Source organism: Necator americanus, chromosome II, assembly GCF_031761385.1.
Source record: "Necator americanus strain Aroian chromosome II, whole genome shotgun sequence".
In the NCBI taxonomy this organism is placed as follows: domain Eukaryota; kingdom Metazoa; phylum Nematoda; class Chromadorea; order Rhabditida; family Ancylostomatidae; genus Necator; species Necator americanus.
Genome location: NC_087372.1, coordinates 13,143,310 through 13,168,749, shown reverse-complemented (window position 1 = coordinate 13,168,749; position 25,440 = coordinate 13,143,310). Strand labels below are relative to the sequence as shown.

Here is a 25,440-nt window from a genome sequence, read left to right as displayed (position 1 = left end):
TACAAAAATTACTATGCAAAATGGAAAGAATTATGAACTTGAAAGCATCACAACTTAAAGAATAAAATAGTTGGCTCAATAAGTAAGAGATATAAAAGAGGTGAATGCATCATGAGAAGAATAGGTATGATATGCGTAAAAAGAGATGGTGTATGGCAAGTAGAGGTTGTTTTTGTAGTAGTTACTAGCTTTAGCTGGCTAGACTGGATTTGTGCCAGAAGGCGTCGTTGCAGGGCTGAACTGTGGTGCTGATCCTTCCATTCTGGAAATGAAGGATAAGTGCGAAGAAAGAATAGCCGAAATGTAGCTACATCTACACACGATAGTGTAATACAAAATTTCGTAACTTAAAAAGAAACTTGATGCATAAATCATGAGTTTTCTTTTTTATTCTTCTCTGCTAAGTTATTTGTAAAACGAACTATAGTTAATGTTATCGGATTCAACTGTATTATAGTTCGCGCAAATATCTAGTCGCATTCATACGACGTACATTTTAAAATTTTAAAAACATCCACGCTATTCACATCAAAAACAGGATTTCTACGAATTGGCCAAAATGTTAGAAAAAACTAACTAACAATTGTGGTGAATCTAGTGAAAGAAAATTATGAATAAAAAAATGATGACTTCCAAAAAGAAAGAAAGCTTCGGCTTTTGATATTTATGTTATGTTCTATTCTTTATAACTTTGAACGAGTTGATCAATTTTTCGAAGTAACAATCCTAGCGCCTACTCAGCATTCCCGTGCATCTCAAGTTGACAATGCCCTAAAGCAAGGTATGGTGAATTATATTATATATGCCGAAGATGACTGTCATTCTCAATGCGAAATCGCACAGCGAAAAAGTATTCATTTCTGCTTCATTTTTAAATAGCTTTTATTCTTGGCGAGATTTTGATTGATATTCATTTTTTTTGTTCATTCTTATTTGTTATAGGCACCAAGCTAGCAGCAGTCCTGCGGATTCTTATTTTCACTGCTTGAAATTAATATTTTCACTTAGTTTCAGAACTACAAAGAAACGTTGCTGTGATATGCACATTGTGTGTTCCGAAGATACTACCTAATAAGAGTTCAAGTTTCTTTTATATGGAAAGAAGAGAACGAAACCGTTATGACAACGGTCCACAGTCACAGTTGTCTGTGCGTAATTGACAATGAACGATACTGCAATCAATGCAAGAAAAGAGAACATCTGCAACTCGAAAAATAATTCCGAATTTTCTGGAGACGACTTAAAATGAGAATACAAACATAGACCAAATACGAAGCACGTATGTAGTGATGATGTATTTCCTACTTCGTTATGAGCAAGTTATTTTTTTTTCGCACAAAAAGGCCTTATTGGGTTATCGACCTAAGCTTTATGTACAGCCGCCTAAAAAATCTTTAGAGTAGATCACTTCACCAAGTCATTTCGGTCATTTTACACTTTTCGATATACCCTCTTAGCATGGTCTCAATCTGAGTCTTTTGGCAATTAATACGAACGGCCAGAATCTAATTCGGAGCAAATAATTATGTCGACAACTGACCTTGAAGTCTTATCACCATCTATAATTACAGTAGTTAGGGCTAACAGTTGACTGTTCGGTGCTGCTCGGAATAACAACACACCAAGACGAAGGCAAATAAATGCTTGCAAGGCGGACGCTAACTAAAAAGAGGTCTCTTTCACAAAGTCAAAGCTGCAAATGTACCAGATGCCGAACGGCTATTAGGAAAATGAGAAGTGATTTAGTCTTCAAGTATTATATAAGCAGCAACGATCAACTTACGGAAAGGAAGAAGTAGGTTATAATAAGGCGAACTGTGAACCGGAACGAATCGAAGAAACCCACTAAGCAGATCAGGGTACCGAACGTAAAAAGGAAAAAGAATATCACCGATGAACCGAATACCTTGAAAATGAATTAACAGAAATAATTCGCACTATCAGCAACAAACAAGAGTAACTCACCCATAGAGTACATGGTACAAAAAGATTAATGCCACCGGGAAGTTGCAACACCTAATAAGTTGAAGATTTCAAAATGAGCAATAAAATTTACCTATTCATAGAATAGTTAGAACACTACAAGATTCACTTCTACCTAGTTTAGTAAAATTGAAAAAAAGAGTCTTACCTTCCTATTCCAACCCATAATGTGGAACAAGTTATATACCGAAGAACAGAATAGTAAAGTGAGTGCGCAACCAGTGACAAATGAAACGCCTTCGAAGATGAATGGTGCGAATATGACGACAACAACAATAAATAAGCTAACGACCTGAAAGTTACTCCCTAAAAAAACTAACATAAATTTAACATAATCTTGCTAGCAGCAGTCGTACATAACATAATAATAAAGTCAGTTAATAATCAATATATGCCGGTATATAGTAGATCCAAAACGACGTGAAGCACTGTGCAATTCCGTAAGCGGTTGCGCTCGAAGCCGTGCTGTGTAGCGTAGCGATTAGAATTGAGAGAGGATCCTTACTATGATCCTATCCTTACCAATTCCTCGCTGTGTTCGCGATGATGTCCCTCCTTGATTTCAACCGCTTTCTTCATCGCGCCACTTCGAGCGCAGCCGCTTACGCAACTGCACCGATGCTTAAAGGCATCACTCCACGAAACTGGGGTGGTACGGATTTCAGGTGGAGCATTCGTATACGGGATAGTAGATTATGGAGAGGGGGGTGATTCCGTCCATTTCTTCCTAATTGCCATAGAAAACGGTCAGGAAGATGCGGCGCGTGCACAAGGCTGGCGCGCTCCAATCGAACTCCTTGTAAAAAATAGAGCGCCGGAACGCCCGAAACCGTATCTTCCGTATCGTTTTTTTACGGCAATTAAGAATAAATGGACGGGATCATCCTTCTCTCCATAATCTACGATCCCGTATACGAATACTCCACCTGAAAATCTGTACCACCTCAGATTTGTGGGATGATGCCTTTAATGTCGTTTTGACCCTACAATATGTACCATCGCATGGGGTTTACGCACTCACACAGTCGCGTCGCCCCGCCCCATACGATAGTACACATACCGGCATTCGCAGTCGGTAACAGGATCCGCTGAGGCTGCTCGAAGATTGATCGGAGGTACGATTCTGTCCTGGCGCCAACCAAGCCTTTCATCCGAGTTCGACAAATAGGCACCAGACTTGTGGGAGAAAACAAAAACACTTGATAAAGTCGGGTCAAAACGACATAAAACACGGCATTTGCGAACGCGCTCAAAACGACGCGGTCGAGGCAGCAGTTAGAACCGAAGTGGGATAATCGCGAAATACAGCGATGGATGGTGCCAGCAAGGGTCTTAGTATGCTTCTAACCGCTACGCTCCACCGCAGCGCCTAGAGAGAAGCCGCGTACGCAATTGCCCCATGCTTCATGTCGTTTTGACCCCGCTATACATCGGCTAGCGCCCGCACATCACTGTGCACGTGCTCGAAAATTTCAAAACTTTATCCTTCCACTATGGTTGCTCCAGAATTACATAGAACTGCGTGCTTTTAAATGTTCGTTAGAAAACACTCACTGTCTGTCCTGCCATTAGAAAGCCGAATGGTTTCTTTTTCAAGAAACTCCAATCCGCGTTAGCTCGTGCTGCTTCCATCTAAGTATTTGAAAGTTCAAAAAACACGCCTCGGAAGCATAGGTGCGATAGGGGGGAGCCGGAACCTCCTCAGGTGAAGCGAGTCCAGCTCATGAAGTGCAGTGAGGATCCCTTCGCCAACTGTCCAAAAGTGAATGGGATCCTTTCGCCAATCCTCAAAAAGTGTAGGGCTGGGAGCACCGGCTCCGACTATCGCATCTATGCTCGGAAGTCTAACTGTTGAAAAATGTGAAAATACTACAACGATAGGCAAAGAAATGAACATGAACTGCTGCTCTCCAAATCAGTAATCAGAAGTCGCATGCAGCACTTTATACAATATCAAAAGCGGTCGTGACGAGTATTCGTTTGTTTCGCACATAAAAACTAGAGAAATCGAGCGTAGCAGCAACGATGAACGAATAATAAAGAAAGTCTGTTGTTTCTACCAAAATTTTGTGGTTAGATGATGTGCAAAAAGAAGCATATGATACGGTACACAGCTTTGGGTGGAATGATACACGGGTAGATATAACAACTCACTTCCAAAACACTATCTAAACTTGTCACGACTGATCACAAGTTCCAATATACGAGAACGTTCGGTCAGTCGCAAGATTCTAAAAATTGGTGTACGACTCAATGAAGTGAAACCTTCGATGAACAGGATACCGCGTGATCGAATATCATCCTGAGCATTTTTAAGCTCGAAATGGCGCGGTTGGACGAGCGGTTATGATCGAGATGGAACCGACTCTAACTTCAGTTTGATTTAAAAAAATGAGTGAAACGAGCGAGAGTCCCACTTTGATCTCATCAACTTGCTCTACCGCGCTGTTTCAGCCGTTTAAGCGACTGCACTGAGCTTCAGGTCGTTTTGATCCGACTGTGATGCAGCAGGAGTGACATTATAAATTAGAAAGACTTGCACACATTTATAATTTATGAGTAGTAAAAAAAATACTACCAAGCTAATGTGATGAGAAAAATAATATGTAGAAGGCTTGTTTTTCTAAAGCTTTCGGTTCATTCATGAGCGAAAGTGACAGTGCAACAGATCACATGCTACGATGTAACTATACGATAGTGGCTGTTCTGCATATACTGCATATCGAAAAGCGCCGTATGGCGTAAATTCCGCGTACGATGCCCTTTCGTCTTTCTTGAATAGGAAAAGTCTTTCACGCACGACGATTGTAACATTCACTACAACGCGATCGCAATGCAATTTCGATTCATAGCATATACAATAAATGATTGCGTTCATAGAATCCATCTAATAAATGCCAGTTGTCACGTTTTTGCTGGTGAGTTTAATATACATATCGCCAACGTCGATTCCTTCTATCTACCTCCTCATCATCAGTTTTTTTTCATCTCAGTCGCAGCCCATCTATAACGTTGAGCTCGTAGCTACCCATGGTGCGCGCTGCGCTTGTGATGAACAAGACGAGTGCTTGCCAGGGATGTCAGATTCGATCACTTACTATCATCGCACCCAACGTTGATAAATTAATCCAAAATGAACTATAACTAATAACCGCCTTTTTGCACAACCTTCGTTGATCGGAATAATGAAGCATACGACATGTAAAGTAGCACAACACTGCAAAAATAATCCACGAAATATTATATATCCTAAATACGAGATCCTCTATATGAATGTGCGAACGCAAGTGGACACATCATGGGTCATTTTTATAACAGCTCCGCCTCTCACATCTGGTACTACCCGACACCTTCGCTGTAAAAGACAGCATATGTCAACACTCTTTCACCACATGATATTCTATTATATTCTTATTAAGAAGTCCAGACACATTGCAGAAATCAGTCGTTATTTTAGCCAAAAGCCAAAGGTGAGGACCGAGTGGTTCGGAAAGGTAATAGAAAGAGAAATTCCAAAAAGCACACCTCCATTGAGAGAAAAAAAAAACTTCCCCAGGCACCAGCAGTCATTGTCAATACACCTTGCGATTATGCATGGGAATGAGGAGAAAGAACGCAGCCAAAAACGAGCATAATGATTCAAAAAAAAAAGCACACACTAAGGTTTCTGGTTAATGTTCTGCGAGCGAACCACTCCTCTTCAATTTAAAAATGCAAGAAATATTGCATCGCCCTGAGCTACGACGTAGTGCAACAATATCCTTTGTTACAATCAGATGTTCATTAAACTTTAATATTGAGACACATAGTCAACGATCAGGGTGACTCTCTCTAGGAAGAAAACTCCGTGAAGGTAGCCACTACCGCTTAAAGCAGACTGGTAACTACAAAGAACAAAACTGGAACATCGTTTAACTGAGTCAGACAGAAACAAGATAATGACTCATGAAATCTTATCACAACCAACACGTGAAATTGAATACGGGATGAGAGATATGGACATAATATGAGTAGGACAAAGATTTGTCAAAAAGAAGTGAACTCCTATGTACATTATTACTTTACAAGCGACAGCACGATATAACCAATGAGTATCACAGACAGATCAATGACAGTACATAAACAAACAGTGGTGAATCGTCATCGATTGGGCATAAACAAATTACACGCACACTATAGTATTTGCAGTAGGGAGGTTAAACGTATGATGAGAAATAAATTACAAGTTAATGAAACGTGAGAGAATAGCAAGTTGACAGCAACTGCTCACAGTGACTAGAGCAGCATCTATTCCTCTCGCTGCGGTTCTTGCAAAAGATCCGCCCCCATCATCACCATCTGCAGTCGGAGGCGTCTTAGTTCTATACTGTGCAACTCTTTTGCTCTCTTCTCTTGATTTATTAAAGATTGAATTTCCCTTTCCAGCTTCTCATTTTCCAGCTCCATTTTCCTCAATTCTAGCTCTCTTTTCTTGCGAATAAATGTAGTATTCTCATCGATATTGCATTCTGTTCCACTGCAATGTTCGATGTTACTTTCAGTGAGTCATCGGGTGGTTAAGCGCACTCAACATTTTATTTTATTCGAAGGTACACCTCTTAAAGTATCTACCTGCTCTGTTCCGCTGTCCTTGGACGTTTGATTGCGACATGTGGTGAACAACATACATTTTCAGCAGGAGAGATTGGCACACCGTTGAGAGCTAGTCTTTTGGTAGACTCGCATTCGTGAGTTAATGAGCTGAACATCTATGATTGTTGCACAAACTAAATAATTATGGTCTGGAAGTTAACAAAAAATTAAATATCTGTATGCAGTGGAAACGTGGGCCTTTATGAATTGTAAAGCTGCGCACTTTTAGGAGATGAACACATGAAAGGCTGTTTCACACGCTTTTTTGATAAGAAAAGGGAACTCGCGCGTTCGTGACTTACACTCATATCCATACTTAATCTTGGAGAGATCCCAACATTGTCGATTTGATAAGTTGTTTTTAATGTCATCGTTGGATATTTTTTATAGAAAACAAATAGGAAGCAATGTTAATATGTGTAAATCTTTGGAATTCTTCTTATTCGTTACTCTAGACTGGGAGAAGAATAGAGACTAAGTTTTCGTAGCGCAGAAGCTAACTTCAACTCCTACAAATAGAGGATAAATTTGTGGGAGAAGCCTTAAGTTCTTACACATTTTTACCCTTTCCAATTTGAATAAAGCAGCGGTTGTAAATAACTACAAAGAAGCTTTAGGAAATCCCAGCCCATTCCAAGCACAATTGGAGTAAGGTAGCAACTACGTTTCATAGATTTTGTGCTCTCATAAACAGAATTAATTAAGCTGACGACATGATAACTGAGATTAATTGTTTGCACACAAATATTACAGGTTCTGAGAAGAGGTAAGGGAACTTACGGAACTCAAACAGAGAAGAGCTTATATCAGTGAAAATAAGTAGCTGGTGCTTCACATGAGATAAAAAATAATGCATGACTTTGACAGGACCATAAATGCAGAAGAATACTAACTTAATTATGAAATATCTGCGCAACTAAAATTGCAACAAATGACTTTCTAAACCATTGCATTAGAAGCCACAGAATGTAAGACCATGAGAAAATGCAATAACTTCTACCGTTAGGCTGCCCGCAGAGTTCACAGCCGCGCGGGCGGCGCCGCCTGCACGGGTCTGCACTTAATGGTTATTGAGCGTCCCCAATCGCGCGCGTCAATAATCACTAAACAGCCGGCCGAGCGGGCGGCGCTGCCCGCGCGGCTGTGAACTCTGCGGGCAGCCTTAGGTAAAAAAAAATTGGCCATCGTAAACGTAGCAACCCAACCTTACGCAATGGAGAAGCGGTATAAAACAAGATAAAAGATATTCTAGCATAATCGAAGAACCTTGAAGAGCTGGATCTAACCTTTCCGTTGAATCCCCTGTTGTGGGAAGAACCATGCATGCTTCCACGGCTTTGTTCTTCAGAGTAGTGTTAGGGCAACTGTTTTGTGGAGCATCTGGTCTAAGTGGCTGAGCTACAACTGTTGATGAGGGAGGTAATGCGACCAGCTGAGAGAGTGGAGACACCACAAGAGAGGCAACTGATGCCTCTGAACCCGTCGAAGGTGGAGGTTCCACTTTTATTTCATGCTAAAAGCATTTCCCAAAGCTTAAACAATCAAATCACCGTTAGAAAAATACATCAAATGAGGGAAGGACGTTTTAATGACAACTGTGTCACATTCCAACAATTGAAACCATGCAACACACCAAATGACATTATTATATTTATATACCTGTGGATGGGTGTTCACTTCTACAAGTTCGGAATCTTCAGTTATCATGTCGAACAGCATTTGTTCCACGTGATAGTCGGTCGACAACCGAACATTGTATTTGTTTACAATACCCAAAACCAGCTGATCCAACTCCCTAGAAAAACGAAAATATTGTTCGAAAATTTACAGCTTGTAATGACAGACCCCAATTTTCCAGAAGGTTTATGGCTGTTCTCGCTACGGGCAAGGGCATGTCGACGCACGTACTGCCAATCATGATCTCGCATCCTCATCCATGTTTTTCCTTAAAGTAGAAACGACTGACATCTAAAAAGGAATTTAGAAGGTGTAATAATTTACCCGCAAAAGACTTCAGACCTAGATCCTCAACTTCTTTCGCCACTTCTCTCCAGGCTTCCTCTTTTGTTTTTGAGTTTACCTGCGCAAAGGCTACGTTTCATACCAACGTTCACCACGTAGTTTACTGACCCGATACAAAATGTCGTTAAACTTACAGCATCACAAAAAATAATATCCTGTCTTTTGGCAATAGCACGAACGAACGCTATTTTATCTCGCAATTTGGCGTCTCGGGAATCTGTAAGCGTGCTTGCAATGGTCACCGTCGAGTCGGCGACATCGATACTGTAATATATGGAAAAATCGCAGGCAACACAAAGACGTCTCCAAGCCATACCTGTCAGCATCAATCGAGCGCCCTGGAGAAGTTTGTTCCCAGCCTTTAGTACATCTCTTGCTACATAACGAATCTAAACCAAAAGCTGCAACATAAAAACGGATGCACCTGTACAAGAAAAACAGGAGCACGTGCGGATAATTTCCTTTAAAAAAAACATTACTAAGAGCTGTTATAGCAATTTATTGCAGCTGGTGAAGGAAATTAAACCTCTGGAGCTAGCATAGACATCGACATCAACATCCGAACCTGCTTCAACTCCAAAGAGTCAAAGGATGATGGATTGCTCATTCCTACACTAACCATATCACACACGATAACTCTTTTTTCACAATTCTCTTATCTTCTTGTAGTTGTTAATCTATATCAATCTCCACAAAAACACTTCCACATCCAACACTTACTGTACTTTTTGGTACATTCACTAACACTCGCTGAAAGGTCTCAAAAGCGTCCACTAATGTAAGTGTCAGTTGTCAATTATTTTAATTATGACAGTAAAAAGTAGTACCACGAAACCTTTCTTCCATCTCAAAGAACATAAATAACACCGAACAAGAACAAAACTTGAATATTCATGAAGTTAGTCAGGGTAGTCTCAACTAAATTTACATTCAGTATTTCTCTGAGAGTCCGCGTTGTCCAAACACGAGCTAGAGTAGCGCAACTATAATATAAAACAATAGATAAGATTCACCTTATGAAGGCCACATTTCCAGGTACATTTTACAAACAACTCAATAACTTTTTGATCTTTGATGATTTTAAACAACTAGATACTAACTAAACTGATTTCCTGAAAATTCAAAATTCCTACATTATTCCTCAGTTCTTTCTTTCATTAGGCGCAAAACCCACTTATTCGCCTTACCTTCGTTAAGTATTTTGTGAAGTTATCAATTGATATGGTAGGTTTAGTGCAGTCGGTAAGAGGCTTGACTGCGGCTCTACGACCGAAATACGATCAAAACCGCCCTAGAGCCAAATAAGCGTTTCATCTATTCAGAGTCTAAATTGGGAACAGACTTATATGGGGATAAGAACGCCGACTTGATACATCAAGTGAAACCTGCAAGTCATTCATTACAAAGGCTAACACGGATTCATAAAGCTCAACGATTTCTAATTGCAGCCATGCATTGGCGAAATCCAAGCAGTTTGATGATCCAGGCTTTATCCTTTTCATAAATTGAAAGTCAACTGCGATGATCTTGGATCTGATCGATCCTAAGGGGAAATACAGAGCGAAGGGAAAATTTAATTGGGATGAGAACGACACACAATTGCGTTTTTATTTCTGGAAGCTCTATCTCCGTTTTTTCTCTTAGTAGCTTTAGCCTACATGTGGCAGATCTTCTAAGAGTCTTAGAAAATTAGAATTAGCCTTTAGATTTTAGGGTCCGACTAACTTAGTCATTTGTTTCCAGAAGTAAGAGCGTGGTAAAGTTTCCCAACCCCCACAACCACACCTTACCCCAAAGCGAACCAAGCAAACAAACCATCTGATACGAACTTCCATGTTTACCCATGGAATTTTGAAGAAATTTGTCTTACAGAGTTGTGAACACTGTAAAGTAAGTATCAAATTTGAACTTGACCTACCACTTTTTGCTTCAAAATACCAGCAAAACAGTGGGGATGAAGAATTTCCATTGTTCCGCTGGTATTCTGAAGCAAAGTTTCTAATCTTATTCTGATTAGATGATAACGTTATCAAATATGATCAAATCTGAAATAGGACATAGGTGACGTAGACAGATCAAAATTCCACTCGAAAATAATTTAAACGACTGGTGTCTATACTGCGACTCTAGTTTTATTAATTTTCACGTAAGAATTTGCTCACCCTTCTTCTTCCATCCAGCTGCAGTCTCAAAATTGAGAATTGTCTGCACAAGATCCATTAATTTGAACCAACTCACACCCTTCTTGCTAGCTCCAAATTGTATGCTCACACCTTACAAGAAATGAATCTCACCAACATAACAAACCTCGAAGTCAGCACATAAACAGCGAGGTACAAGAAGTAGGTTTGGGTACACAACCTTTACAAAAAAGTAGCAAAGATTTTCAATAATGAGATTTATTCTCAATGAGAATAGCAACAATAGCGGTATATGTTTGACATAGACATCAATAATATCCTTAAGTGCAAAAATCTAAGCATTATTGAAAGACGCTCTCAGTGATTTTTCTTTTCAATCTATAAGTTAGTCATAAAGCTTGTACCTAACTTAAAGATAAAGATAAGCTTAAAGATGATAAAGGTGCCTGAAGAAGCACAAAGTGTTCTGGCAGTTGTGAGTAAACGGTCTACCACTAGAGAGACTACTCGAAGTCCACAATAATGAATTCGTTGATTACAACTAGTACAATACATCCTGAAATAACATTAAAACGATACAAATATGTACATCATAGATTAGTATTGATTAAACTGTCAGCGGATGGTCATTGAACTGAACATCTTGCTACGTTGTGCCAGTTGGTGCGTACTTTTGTCAACCTGAACGGAATTTTTAAAGAAATTAAGAATCAGTGCAGACAGTCGTTTTTACTACAGATTATAAAACCAAGGAAGAAACCTTTTTATGATAAGTGTTGACTAAATTTCCCGATGAATTCAAAACACTCTAAACACAAGATCCCATCTTTCAAAGTAGCATGAAAATGTATCATGACACAGGCACTACAGAGCGCTAGATTTGTAAAGATGTAGGATTGTTTATCCATTATTTGGCTATCTACACTGCCTCCTTACATCTCGAGGGGGACACACTCTTCATCGTGTAAACTAGGCATCCGATACTGAAGCATGAAAGAAGCACGAACTTCCAGTAATAGTTTCATGGATAGGATATTGTCGACCCTACCTTGAAAGGATGCCAAGTGCGGAGTGCTTCATCTCCACCTGCAGTCATGACGAACTGACCGCATGGAGACTGAACTATTGAGATTGCCCGTTCCGGAGCATGTCCTGAAAAGATGCATTAAAAAACTTTCGCAATTGTAGAGAACAACAGAACGAAGGTGCCGTATGTAGTAGTCTGCTTGCAGCTTGTTCTCAGTGATCCTGCTAGTATTAAACGCAATCTAACATCTTAATATATGCCTTGGGTACGAGCTGGATAACTAGGGCAGTTATATTTCGGGAGCTACTCAAATGTTCGGTAAATGTGATGTCCCTCCGCCCTTCCCCTGATAGTTCGAATACTTAGAGAGAGTAAGAAATCTGAAGCAACAATTCTCCGCTTCGTCATGCTGAATTCCCGAACTTTGTCAATAGCCGAGGACATTCGACATCGAGTTCAGACGAAACTTGAAGAGTAGAACAAAATCGAAAGTGACAAGTGGATGGATTCAGACACACTGCGGCGAATGAGAGCAACTGCACAATATCAGCACGATAATTAATTCAAGTCGAACAAAAGGAATCAAAAGCACACAAGTAATACCTGATAACTTGGCAATCTCGTTATAATTCGGATGCTTCCAAATCACCAGCTTACCGCAAGCATGCGCTGACATCATCTCTTTGTAATCACTGTTGAAGATTATGCCGTTTACCTTAACACGCACCAAATATGCACGAAGTAATTGACATCAGTAGTCGATCTAATGCATACCAATGATCTAGGCTAACTTTGCAAGGTGAAAAGAAAAGTCTTTGTGGGAAACATCACAGTTTCACAAAAAAAAAAAATAAAAAAAAATTTGTGACCCTCTACATTTTTTTGTGAATACATTGAGTAATAATTGCCCATTTATGGCTCTAACTATATATCAAATTACTGCACACTCACAGCAGCTCCTGTGTCTATGCTCTTCAACAGCTCTCCACTGTTAACGTTCCACAGCTTGATCGCTTTGCATTGCATGCCTCCACCAGTAGCTAAGATACTTGTTTTGTAGTTACAGAACTGGACAGCACGAACGGAACCAACATGATCATCTAGCACAAACAAGCTCTCCTGAAAGAGAAATTACCAATACTTCACGAAAGTTCAGAGGAAAAAAATCAAAATTTGAGATATCAACGTCGTTGAGTGGGAACAGGATAATACATGCAGAATTAGTACCGTAGTGTTACTTCCAAGGCGGCTGTCATCCCAGATGCGAACGGTGTTGTCGCCACTTCCAGTAGCTAGTTTTGTTTGATTTGGTGACCAGTGAAGACCAACTACTTCACGCTCATGACCATCCCAGATTCTATGAGAATATGATTTGCTTGGATAATCAAAAACTGCTGTATAAGGGAAGGTTACGGCAAAATGGAGCAAAAACTATTCGTTAATTACAAGAGATAAGAAAAGTAGGCTGCTGGCTACTGGCATGAAAGAGAGGTAGTGAGTGTTCAACAAAAAATGTATTGTTGATGAAAAGACGATTTACGTATGTTGTGTTACGTATATTTTACGAATATCAAACAAATATCATGGAAGAATTACTGGCGCCCGCTCGACCAGTTCGAAGAGCAACGGCAGTCAAGGTGATGAATTTGATGAAACAAACCACCCTGCTAGATCATTGATAAAATTTACGTTTTGAGAATGTACGCCGCAATATACGAGTAGAGCACTACGCCTCTTTCCTATGAACCACTTTGGAAATTGGACTAGGTATCAAGAGATTTTTTCAAGATTATTCATATTTTCACATGGTACAGACACGGAAATGGACTTTCACAAGAGCAGAAAGAAGCAAATCGAAGAAAAAAGTGTACGAACCCAGTGATGTGATTCGCAATTCGAACGTCGTGATGAATTATTTGTCCAGATTGATACCCAGCAGAAATAACAGCACCTCGCCATCCCAGAACGCCTCAAATTCCATATCAAAAGCACTATTGGTTGAGGTTCACAAAACTTTTTAATTTCTCTAAAAGTACCATTGCGAGATAACCGCGGTGGTTTCATTGTCCTTAATTCCAACTTCCCATTCGGAGGAGGAGTGCGCTGTGGATCGTACAACTGAACAAATTAAATTTGCCAAGTTTTTTTTTTGAGAACACACAGAGTCACAAACCTTCAATGACCCGTCTTTAAATCCCACAGCCAAAAATTTGCCATCTGCTGACCATTTCACCGATGTAATTAAATGCATCTCGTTGCTTTCGTCCAATTCAAACAGTACCTAGACTCAAAGTTTCCTAGGAAATAAATGAACTAATAAAAACACAGTCAAGTAAAGTAACTTAAGTGAGATCATTTTAAACAACTACCTGTATTTCACCACTGTCCGCATTCCAAAGATATAGCGTACATGAAAGGGCGACAGCAACTATTCCGCAGCTACTCCAGTCAATAACATTCATGTAATAATCATCTGAATAGATAACCTTCACAGATAACCTAAGATGTATCACCTATTCTACTGTACTGAATTTCGAAACTGTTCTTATGTTATCATTAGCTACGCACAAGAGCGATTTGGATGGCTACTTCGGATTACTCATGTTTTTTTTTCGTAGTAATAACAGTATATTAGGAAGATTTATCACCGTCTAAAATCTTTACGAGTTTAAAGTGAATGAGAAATTCTAAATGGTATGTACCAGCAGCCCTTGACAACGTGAGTTGTGGATATGCTAAGAACGCTTATGATTACTGTTCTTTTTCTCCTTTTTTTACACGTCGAAAATTGCCAGAAACCACCATGACGTTATAGTTATCGCTGTTACCTATTGATCTCCTCACAAAAAAGGGAGAAAACAGTACATGTGGATCGCCTCTACTCTCCTCTAAATAATGTGTGAATTATGTAATTCTAACTACATAATCATCCTTAGTATTTCCTAATTGAGAAATGGTGTCGCAATGACATGTACGGTATCAACGCTAAAACCTACAAAACTATCGGAAACGAGAAGTGTCGAATCCGTAACTCTTCACTTTGCAATCGCTAAATCGACGACACGTTTCCTCACAGAAACTCCACACAATGTTGGAGGTGACCGTCTTCAAACGGAAGAAAACATGGCTACCTATTAGCCACACTGATTAACAGTGCTACCTACCTTTGAATTCTGGAGCATCGAGAACACGTTCTGGGTGTTGTGGAATAAATCTTGTCGATTTTTTCACGGCAGATGAAGGCTGAACACATGCAGAATACAGCACCTGTAAAACGTATCTTCAGATAAATGAAACACAATTTTCTCACAACTGGGAGGAAGAATCTTGAAAATAACAAATAAATTATACCCTCTGGTCTGAAAAGGAGGCGATTCAGAATTGAAAAGGTTACTGTTTGCCCGGTGCTCAAAAGGCAATGCTACGACGCGGGCTTACGATCGATTGACAGTTGGCTGTTGTCAATGACAGCCGGGCCGCACGCCAGCGCCACTCGCAGGCTACCCAATGCACATGAACGAAAGCACGCGAAATAGACTAAAACTAGCCTTTGCTTGGTTCAAGTGCCCAATTGCCGGAAGCGGTGCCATGTTCTTTTTGTAACATAGGATGCGATCTTCCTCACCAGCATCCGTCAGATTTCCCGTTGATTTCACTGAAGATGGCAGTTAGCACAGCTAATTATGATGAGAAAACAACTCCATCATAAAGATTAAAAGTTAATATCTACCTCTCATCATTCGCTTCATTTGCTCTTGTTCGTAGTTCTTGACTGGACTATTAGGTGCCGAATTCGATGTGTTAAATGTTGAGTCAGGAGGCTAAAATCTTCTGTCTTGTTTTACAGCTTGAATATCCTACAAATAGAGTGATGTCCTAGCTCTCATACTGAACTGCTCTTAATCGACAATAGACGATAGACATCTAGGGACATGTCAACAACAATTAGCCCATGAAGAGTGTCATGATATGCGATAGAAGCTCAGAGACTATTGATTCATGAGCAACAAACTGCCATTTTTAGCAGCTGTTCACAAACCACACTTGACAGATCAGATTTATTGGTGAAACGATTCGGCAAAACTATGCAAATCGCAATATATTCGTATTAGAATGCGTGAGGTGAGGATTACATGTCTTGATCCAACTTCTTTGTTTAGCTGTAATATGTCAAATGATGGGGGTTTCGAAAGCAAAGACCTCATCCGATTTCCTATTTCTAAAAGCGAAAGCACTGTATATAAAATGAAAGATGACACGACCTGGTGCATTAGATAATTAGTAAGTTCCAAATCGTGTTCGCTTTTCCTCATAGCAACATAACGATCTCCACCTAAACCAGTGGTGACAGATCCTGTGCCGAAAGCTCGCGACGGTGTAAGATCGCGTCTTCGCAAACCTCTCTGGCTCTGAAAAGACGTATATTGAGACGTATGTCGCCGCCATTGGTATTCGAAGTGCCGCATATTAAGTACATATTACGGTTATTATCGCAGTGGGACCATTATGTGTCTGCCGCGGCCCATTGTTGTCCTGCTACTTGTAGATATAGCTAGTTGGTCAAGTCGATGATGCAACTTGGAGACGATAAAATTGTGGGTACATGTATTCATATTGGAAAGAAATCTTTAACTGGACATCCATATTATCAAAATTTCGAGTTCTTACTCCCACCTCGAATTCTCAAGTATTTCGACAATTCTCTAACAATGTAAAATAAAAGTATAGTTTTCATTTTGAGGACTCGAATAGCATTCGATTTCGTCAACAACCTATCATTTTTACATCCCATCCATTGATTTTTGTCCAGTAAGCTGACGAAAGTTTGCAAAATGGTCAAATTAGAAAAGAAAGCGAAATAAGACGAGTCACCTTCGCCCTCTCACATACGCCAAAAACTGTAACATTGTAAAATTACTGGACTTGCTATGTAGATTACAACTCTCGGATGTCTTAAGCCCAAACTCAGGTCTTGGGGCCCCCAGCTTGGTAGTCATTTTTCTGGTAGCTCTAACCATGGTCTGGGTTAAAGCTAGCGCAGTCTTTACAAAAAAAGCTAGCACCGCCATCTGTATTCTATCGTTTCCGTCTGCTTTTACTCTGACGAAAACAAAGTCGAAAGTGTAATAGTTGGTAGAAAAAAAAAAGAAATCTATAAAAAGTGGGAAAAACAGGAAGCTCCCCGACTTTACTTCGCTGGCCATTGCGATATGACTAACAAGAAAAGAAGAAATAAGCACCTAGTGTCTCAAAAGGTGCGTCAGGTTCACCACAAAAGAAAAAAAGAGGACCCACGCACCTCCTGGTTCCACAATCTAAACGAATGCCAACGAAAAAGTGATCTGAGAGGTGGGTACTTTCTGTTGGGAGCCACCTAACGTCAGTCGGTCGCTACCTTCAACGTACAAAAAATGATACGAGTTCTTTGGGAACATGGGCACTGACTTTATAACTCGTCTGAACAGGCAAGTAACTGTATCACCTGCATGCGCGTTCGCCAACCTCAAACGATTCTGAATTGATGTCTAACGCGTTGGCGCACTCCAAGGGTACTATAGTCGGGTCAAAACACACGAACCATTGCGAAGTGTAGCAATGAGTGATGCTTGCAAGCACCACTGATCGCCGCTGGCGCAAATTCACCGAGCTTCAGGTCGTCCTGATCCGAATATATCGACTACAAATCCTTTGCCCTTCATACTCTTTTCAGTGAACTGTGAAGAAGTGAATTAGCGGGTGCAGCGGACACAGCTCAGAAGGATAGCAAAACTAGATAATTTATTCTTTACTTTTAACTACATTACTTCTGAAGGAAATCCAGTAACTACTAATACATCTTATGTTACACTTTGACAGTACAATTCATATGATTGCTTATGACACAGCTCAGAAGACAGCGCTTCTAACGAAAGGTATCTTATTCAGGTGATATCTGGACGAATATGGACGCTTACACTTATTAAATCTTTGTCGAAAACAAAACTCTGCCTCTCTTTTTAAGCTTTGCTGTGCGTGACTTGGAACTAACGAGGGAACTAACGAGTTCTAATATCTCTCATTTTTCTATCCTTTGCTGAATCACCATTTCCATTCCAAAAAATAAGGAGTCAGAACAGCATTTCCCTGTACTTAGTAAACCGGATTATGAGCAGAAACGGTATCGCCGCGACTGTATGCTTCAGAAAGTGCTCTGCTCGGATGTAAAAAGAACTGTTGGGGAACTTTTGTTCCAGTTGGTAATTTTGTTCCAATTAAAGGTATTTCTTCTTTTTAGTTTTTTGGTTTCTCATTGTTTAATACAGAATCGAACCAACTGAGAGCAAAAATAAGGAAAGCATCGAAGTGGTGCATTGGAGAGAGCGGTTGCGACCAAGGTAGAACCCTCACCTTCTCAATCGTACTGTAGATATGAGTAAGCCGCCACCTCAAAGGTACCCTAAAGGTCCACTTCGCCATTTCGAGCGCAGGCGCTTGCACAACTGCGTCAGGCTTCGCGTCATTTTGACCCGACTACGAATACAAGAAGCTAGAGGTCAAGCTAGAGGAAGAAGGAGGTAATTTTTCTTCGGAAAATAGAGGAAAGGTGAATCAAGAGAAGGTAGGGTAAGCGTTTAGTGAAATTTAAATAAGCACTTATGTAAATTTCAAAGCATTACATATGACTAGCTAGTAATTATTGGGTTTCCTTTGTTAATAGACGATTTTTTAGTTGCACCATGTAGTTTTTTTCATTTCTGTCAGCTTTATTCAACTCATTATCAGCTTCACAAATGTACTTCCCTATTGGAGATAAGAATTCACTCCGTTTTCCATATATACTGAAACAGATCACATTGGATAGTATCTCCGTTTTTGGAATTCCACTTTCAGACTTAACTGCAGAGTTTCCAATTTCTCTGCTCCGTCTACCTAACCCTCACACACTAATATTAGCTTTTCGGCATCTGTGAAAGAAACTACGACATTGAGATCCTTTGTACCACTCTCGCCTCCACTTGCGTTTAACTCAGGATAATTTTGGGGATTTCCAATCTAGTTTGGTTCTTATAACGCCGTTACCTTCTCGAGAAACTTCACTGCGAAGCGAAAGATTCCCATTATGCTGAATTATATCTTTAACTCTCACAAGTAATATTCAATATAGGTTTGCAATGCCTAGCATTTTGTGGAGGGAACGAAAGTGGACGGATTCGATGCGCCAAGGAATAGCATAAAACACACCTTTGACGTTCCATTCACACCGAAGCATGACTGATTTGATGGAGCATTTTGCGAAAACTTTCGGCCTGCACTGGCAGAATTCTTTCGTATCGCCAGATCCCTCATCATACTGACGGGTGTCTTGTTCGTAGAATCGCGAAACACTTGAGACATATTGCGTGGACTAAAAATTGTGTATAGACGCTCATTCAACGGAATTGCATGGTCCTCATCAATTTTTAGCAAAGAATCAGTGAGATTGTGCATGAAACGTGCAAGGAAATGCAAACGGTACTCATAAATCCATTATCAAATGATGCCTACATGCTTGAATATTTACTTCGGAGCTGCTCGGAAACATAAAAAAGGACAAGTTCGCGATATCTATGTTGGGCTGGACGGTTGACTTATAAATGAATAAATGTTGCAGTAAAGTTCCACGCTGCAAGGTTGGCTTCCCATGCACGGCAAGAATTATTCGAAATGGAACACATAAACAACGACACAACAGCGACTAACAAGGACAAAAACAAATAGAAGTCGCGAAGACTTGAATTCAAATTCCTTACTTTCGCGCTAAGGATTGTTACTGGAGCACGATGGCCGGAGTACCTGACATGACCGCTCAGCTTTTAGTGACGAAGTCACGTCCGTTGTATGGGATCGTTCCGTAAATGACTCGGTTTTTCCAGCGGAGATGGAGGACTATTCTTCCTCAGAAACAAGTGGATTACGTATCAGTGGCAAAGTCTCCCAGAAAGATAGAGGATTGTAGGGAATTGAGAAAGAAGAAAAGAAAGATAGTGTATTCCAAATAAGAATGAAGTTTTGTTCACCTAAATCTTAAGATAAGGAGGGACCATAGAATAGAGCATTACTTGTGCGGTGAGTCTTTCCATAATCCTGTTTACAAAAGAACAAGTGGAGGAATATTCGTCAAACGATGTAGCAATATGTTGTCCTTGCGTTGCGTTGCGCGCGTTGTATACACTATGAGCGCAGTTCGAAAGTTCACAATATTTGGTATTTTTTTAGAGGCATCACCCCACCAATCTGGTATGGTACGGGTTCCAGGTGGGTTATGCCTTTACGGGGTCGTAGGTTGTGGGGAAGAGGGTGATTCCGTTCACCTCTTCCTGTATCAGTGTTAACGGACTACCCCTGAACTGTTTCTTAGGACGGCTTCTGTTGCAATGCGCACCTTTGCGCCCCGCCTCTCCTGCGATTCGTCGAAAACCCGTTCTGTTGAGCATTGCAACATTCGTCAAGTAATGTCTTTAAGGAAGGAAAGTAATGGAAGAACAACTGGAGCAACGAGAAGCAGGCTGGCAAGAGGAAGAAGACAAGACATCAGAACTCATGCAGTTATCTTACGTAATCGTCGTTAGCTGCAAGATAAGAATCAAAAAGCCCATATTCGGGTTCCATCCCCTGGTAAAATGTAGTGGTGGGGGCACCCAGTGGCGGCCTTATTTCTCGAAATAAGTAATTAAATCAATCGGAGCCCGAGGGAGGGCCTATAGTCGGGTCAGAACGACATGAATCACGAGTGTAGTTGCGGTTCATTTACGTACGCGCTAGAAACGGCGCAGTGGAGGCAGCAGTTGGAACCGAGGTGGAACCGTCGCAAACTGCAGCGATGGGTGGTGCCAGCAAGGGTTTTGCCACGCTCCTAGCCGTTACGCTCCACCGAAGCGCCTCGAGAGAAGCTGCAATTGCGTATGTGCTTCATGTCGCTTCGACTCTCTAATAAGCGTTAATCTTAGAGAATCTATGTAAGCTAATTTTACGAAGAGAAAGAAGTAAGCTAGAGCGTCGAGAAATAAGGGGACCACTAAGTGTCCCCCCCCCCAAAAAAAAAAGGAACAAAAAAAAAACTTCCTTTTCCGCTCATCCCCTACTTCAAAATCCGATTATCGTAATCCCTTTTCTTTTCTTTCAAATTCAATTTGCTGCGATACTCTGCTTGTCTGTTTTATGTTAAAAATTCGTGAATAACCGAATAGCATCCATCTACTACCTTTCCCTCTATTTCTCTCAAACATCGGAGGAAGTAATTAACTACTTTGAAACTCCTTCGCACTGGCTCAAGAAGAGGGGCTTTTCGCAGCCGAGTGTTAGTATAGATACAAGTGTTTTTTCTCCATATCTAAAATAAGCAAAGAACCAAGTGGTTAAGTTAAGAGATGGCAAGCATAGTAGAGAGAACACACAGCTCCCTGCAGCCGCGTCTCGAAAGTCCTAGATTCAAACTTGGCGCCGTTCCCATAGAACTGCGCCAAACTGGCTGTTTAAACTACAGCTCCGTAGCGGACATTTCGTGGTGCAATCGCTCATTTAGCGATTACATTCGTCGAATCCACGGATTTCTAATCAAAAAGTACTTACTTGGTTGTTAATGTTGTTGGCTGATATGGTGTTGCATCACTTACTGACTCGACACCTCGATAGCGTCGTTTGTAGTCTTGATATACTTGTGTATTACTTATACATAGCGTTAGGTGAATTTTCTCTAATGTGATTGAATTAATGACACCTAGGGATCCACGTCATGTACATCAAACGTCTTGAAATTGATGGTTTCAAGTCATATTCAAAGCTCCAAGTCATCGATGGATTCGACACACAGTTTAACGCAATCACTGGTTAGTTTGTCTTCTTTGTACTATTGGTTCTTATTACTTGTCTTCTCATTATACTAGTGTACTAATTACTTTTGGTCTACTTATTTACTCATTTATTTATTGGTTTCAAATTGGTGCAGTGATGTGTTCACAACGATTCAGCATTTGGGTCTGCTACGACATTTTCATTCTTAGGAGCTTTTCCTTTTTTCATTTTTCTCTCCGTCTTTCTGTTCTAGGGGAACGTGCAGCGCAGTCAGCAAGTGATCCGTTGCTGCCGTACGGTCTTCTTCTTCTTCTTAGCGTTTGTCCCGCATTGTTGCAGGGTCCGTCTTTCTGCTTCTTGTATTCCATTCGGTTCTGTCCATTGCATCAGTCGTACACAAACGCGCATCTATCATATCCAGCTTCATACGGTCTTACCAGCGAATCTTTGGCCTCCCAAGCGGCCTCACTCCTGAAACGTCGAGCTTCAGTGCGGTTTTGGCCAAAGAATCTTCCTCTCGCCGCAAGACATGACCGAACCATCTCATTCGGGCCTCCTTCATCTTCTCAGTTATCAGGATGACGCCGAAGATGGAGCGCACAGTGTCGTTGGATACTTTCTCTTTTAGCGTTACACCTATTGTCCACCTTAACATCCGCATCTCCATAGTGTGTAACACTCTTTACAAGGCTTTCGTCGTCGGCTAACACCCGCGTCCGTAAAGGGCAACAGGACGCACAGCTGTCCTGTAGATCTTCGACTTCAGTCGAACAGGGACTTTCCTGTCGCACAGTACGCCATTTTCCATTTCATCCATGTCGCATTAACACGTGCTCGACCTTCTTGATCAATGTCGCCTGTGGAAGTCACTTTGGATCCAAGGTACTTGAAACAGTTCACCTTGTTTAATTCGGTGCCATCGACACGAATTGAACCATCCTTGGTCCTCTATCCTTGGTCCGCACTCCATGTACTCAGTTTTTGATGTGTTGAGGCGCAATCCATATTTGTGCAGCCGATCCTTCCAATACTGTACTTGTTTCTGAAGATCACCTCGAGACTCCGACGCGAGCATGACATCATCGGCAAAGAGTAGAGTCCACAGGTGCTGCTTCTGAATTTCCTTCGTTATCGTGTCCATGCACAGTATGAGCAGCAGGGGTGAGAGGGATGAACCCTGGTGAACCCCTACTTCTGCAGGGAATGACCTGCTTGTTCCAGTCCGTTGCTGCCGTACGGTCGATAGCTCGAAATTAACCTAGTGATAATCACCCTGTCGCATCCCAAATGGATTGATACCCCCAGGAACTTTGTCCTTTCAGACTTTCTGTTTTAAATCATCTTCTAGTGTTTTTTTTCCTGTCCGTTCCGTAAGCGATGAACGAGATATTGCAGCACTTTCGGACACTGGGTGTTGGTGTGGCATTTGTGTGGTTAAAAAAAAATAGTGTTGAGTGCTAATTGGGATTTGAGGAGAACGCGGACGGTCAATCCGACTGTAGTCGATCGGGCGACGACGTGCTCTGTGTTACTGCAGCTTTTCTGTCGAGGGCGCAACACGTTAGACTTACGCAACATACTAGGCGGTAAATTTATGACAATCTGAACCTTGTAGAACAGTTTCTGTTCCTCTTTCCCATCATAGATGCGATGGTCGGAGCCGGTGCTCTGACACCCTTCGCTTTTGGACGGTTGGTGAAAGGACCCCCTTCATTTGAACTGATCCCATGAGCTAAACCCTTCATTTGCGGAGGGTCCGGCTTCTCTCTATTGCACCTATGTTTCCCATCATACTCAGCCATTTTCTTAGTGACATTTGTCTATTGTTAGCGGATTTCTTGAATAAAATGTTGAATTAAATGTAGTTGGGGGGAGGGGGGGAAGGCAGTGGTGTCCTATGTTTCGAGGTAAATAAATTAATCGGGGCCCTAAGAACTAAGCATTAGTCCTAGATCCTTACATGTCGTAGAGGATCTACGTCATGTAAGGAGCGTCGAGAAGTAAGGGCACCACTGAGTGCACCCCCCAACTACATTTTCCCCAATCTTTTCCTGTGAATACTTCTCACATCTACAGTGATTTTTTTAGGTCTCAATGGGACGGGAAAATCAAATATTCTAGATTCGATTTGTTTTGTGCTAGGAATAACTAATCTAACTCATATTCGGGCAGGTATGTCTTCTGTTTCATGACATATGATCTAACTTCTCATTGTTCCGCTTTGTTTTTGATAGTTACGAATGGAAACTGAGTGGTGTGTCGTTCTTTTTGTGATATTTAGTAATCATCACTACATAATACCTTGTTATTTAAAAGTGTTCAAATCAATTTTGCATTGGGTTTAGCGTTTCCTTATGTAAGCATCCCATACCATTGGAACTTCAGGACAACTTCATGATCTTGTGTACAAACAAGGACAAGCAGGTATTAACAAAGCAACAGTTACTATAACATTTGACAACAGGGACAAAAAGCATGGCCCTATCGGATACCATCAATGTGATGAAATCACTATACGACGGCAGGTAAGATTGTTCCCATTGTATTGTCCTTGCGTTTTCAATATACATCCGGACTCTGAGCATATAAGCACTGCTCGTTGTAGCAGCGTTCCCGAAATGTGTCTGTTCATAATGAGACCAATCGGTATACAGAGGAACTTTTTCTTCGTTTATTCTATGTTACACTCAAGCATTTTCCGTTGCTTCGAAAACTGCTTCTCTTTGTTTATTTCTATTGTCACATCAAATGTGAAAGTTTGAATAATACTACCAACTTTAGATTATCGTAAATGGACGTAACTCTTACACTATCAATGGCAGCACGGCAACGAATTCAAAGGTATGATTTTCTCAATTTCTTAACTTGTTTCTCCTTTGAAATGCAACGTTATTTGCTTTTTGCTTATTGCTAACATTGAAGGTCTCGGATTTTTTTCGAAGTGTTGGTCTAAACGTCAACAATCCTCACTTTCTGATTATGCAAGGGCGTATCACTAAAGTACTTAACATGAAGCCACATGAAGTTAGTTTCACTTCTCATTTGTAAGATCACCTCCCAATAACGGAGTTTCGAAACCTCTTGTAAAATGAACACTCTCTCAGATTCTGGGGATGATTGAAGAAGCTGCTGGTACGAAACTATATGAAGCAAAAAGGAATTTTGCTTTAAACACTATCAACAAGAAGCAGGCAAAAGTTGATGAGATTGAGAAAGTACGTGTGTGCATATAACCTTACAGCAAGTATCTAATGTTACAACTTTCTAAATTAATGTTTCAGCTGATTTCTGAAGACATACTACCTCAGCTTAACCAGCTTCAAAAAGACAAACAAAATTTCCTCGAGTACAATAACTGCGACCGCGAAATAGAGCGTCGCGAACGAAAACTCACAGCCTATACCTACTACGCTTCTCTGGTAATTCACACGTAACACGCTATAAATGTGGTGCGTACATTCATTCTTTTTTCTATCTAACAGTTTGTTGTCGATTTCAGCTGAGCTCCGAAGAATGCGAGAAACAAGCGACCGAGAAAGAGAAGGAGGTGGAAGCTTTGGGGGGAGAACTGCAAGAAATAGAGGCGGTATTAGAACAACAGCAGGCTGATCTAACTGGTGCTGAAGAGGCGAAAAAGAGGGTAGGCGTTATTAATCTGTCACAATTATGTTCACTATACTCCATAGATGAGGTGAACGGAGCCAACACTCTAATCCTTTTCTTTTTTGAAGAGTTGTCAAAGTGACCCTATTCTCCCTTGTCTCTCTCCCCTCTCCGTGTTGCTTTTAGTCTAAGTTGAGTATTTCGAATGATTAATTTGGCATA

General features: G+C 40.8%; 3 protein-coding genes across 7 annotated transcripts in view; 1 reads left to right on the top strand and 2 right to left on the bottom strand.

Annotated features, from left to right (window-relative positions):
* Positions 1-198: 198 nt before the first annotated feature.
* Positions 199-10,857, bottom strand: RB195_017687 (uncharacterized protein; the record flags this gene model as incomplete). Of its 3 annotated transcripts, XM_064184788.1 has the most annotated exons (16): positions 199-262; positions 1,541-1,662; positions 1,784-1,906; positions 1,966-2,016; positions 2,132-2,275; positions 3,538-3,615; positions 4,138-4,151; positions 6,351-6,499; positions 6,595-6,723; positions 7,902-8,128; positions 8,275-8,410; positions 8,461-8,560; positions 8,617-8,695; positions 8,772-8,901; positions 8,954-9,026; positions 10,800-10,857. In XM_064184788.1, the coding sequence occupies 16 exons, from the start codon at positions 10,855-10,857 to the stop codon at positions 199-201; spliced, it is 1,677 nt and encodes a 558-aa protein (XP_064040668.1). The 3 variants fall into 3 exon arrangements, with proteins under 3 accessions (XP_064040668.1, XP_064040669.1, XP_013301694.2); XM_013446240.2 differs by lacking the exons at positions 199-262; positions 1,541-1,662; positions 1,784-1,906; ... (2 more) ...; positions 3,538-3,615; positions 4,138-4,151 and having other exon boundaries at positions 6,271-6,499; XM_064184787.1 differs by lacking the exons at positions 4,138-4,151; positions 6,351-6,499; positions 6,595-6,723; ... (5 more) ...; positions 8,954-9,026; positions 10,800-10,857.
* Positions 10,858-11,393: 536 nt separating this feature from the next.
* Positions 11,394-19,272, bottom strand: RB195_017686 (uncharacterized protein; the record flags this gene model as incomplete). Of its 2 annotated transcripts, none has more annotated exons than XM_064184785.1 (14): positions 11,394-11,459; positions 11,827-11,930; positions 12,409-12,520; positions 12,757-12,924; positions 13,033-13,162; positions 13,681-13,774; positions 13,842-13,923; positions 13,979-14,086; positions 14,175-14,278; positions 14,970-15,072; positions 15,354-15,460; positions 15,536-15,626; positions 16,068-16,214; positions 19,027-19,272. In XM_064184785.1, the coding sequence occupies 14 exons, from the start codon at positions 19,270-19,272 to the stop codon at positions 11,394-11,396; spliced, it is 1,662 nt and encodes a 553-aa protein (XP_064040666.1). The 2 variants fall into 2 exon arrangements, with proteins under 2 accessions (XP_064040666.1, XP_064040667.1); XM_064184786.1 differs by having other exon boundaries at positions 19,027-19,179.
* A 2,284-nt stretch (positions 19,273-21,556) lies between these two features.
* The window catches only part of RB195_017684 (uncharacterized protein), a gene marked incomplete at both ends in the record, with an annotated part of 36,973 nt that continues 33,089 nt past the window's right edge, over positions 21,557-25,440 (top strand). For both annotated transcript variants that reach the window (XM_064184784.1, XM_064184783.1), the window contains 8 exons: positions 21,557-21,650; positions 23,704-23,787; positions 24,001-24,140; positions 24,397-24,456; positions 24,538-24,639; positions 24,720-24,830; positions 24,897-25,034; positions 25,115-25,255. In XM_064184784.1, coding sequence (XP_064040664.1) covers positions 21,557-21,650; positions 23,704-23,787; positions 24,001-24,140; positions 24,397-24,456; positions 24,538-24,639; positions 24,720-24,830; positions 24,897-25,034; positions 25,115-25,255 — 870 coding nt within the window. The remainder of the gene's footprint in view (positions 21,651-23,703; positions 23,788-24,000; positions 24,141-24,396; positions 24,457-24,537; positions 24,640-24,719; positions 24,831-24,896; positions 25,035-25,114; positions 25,256-25,440) is intronic.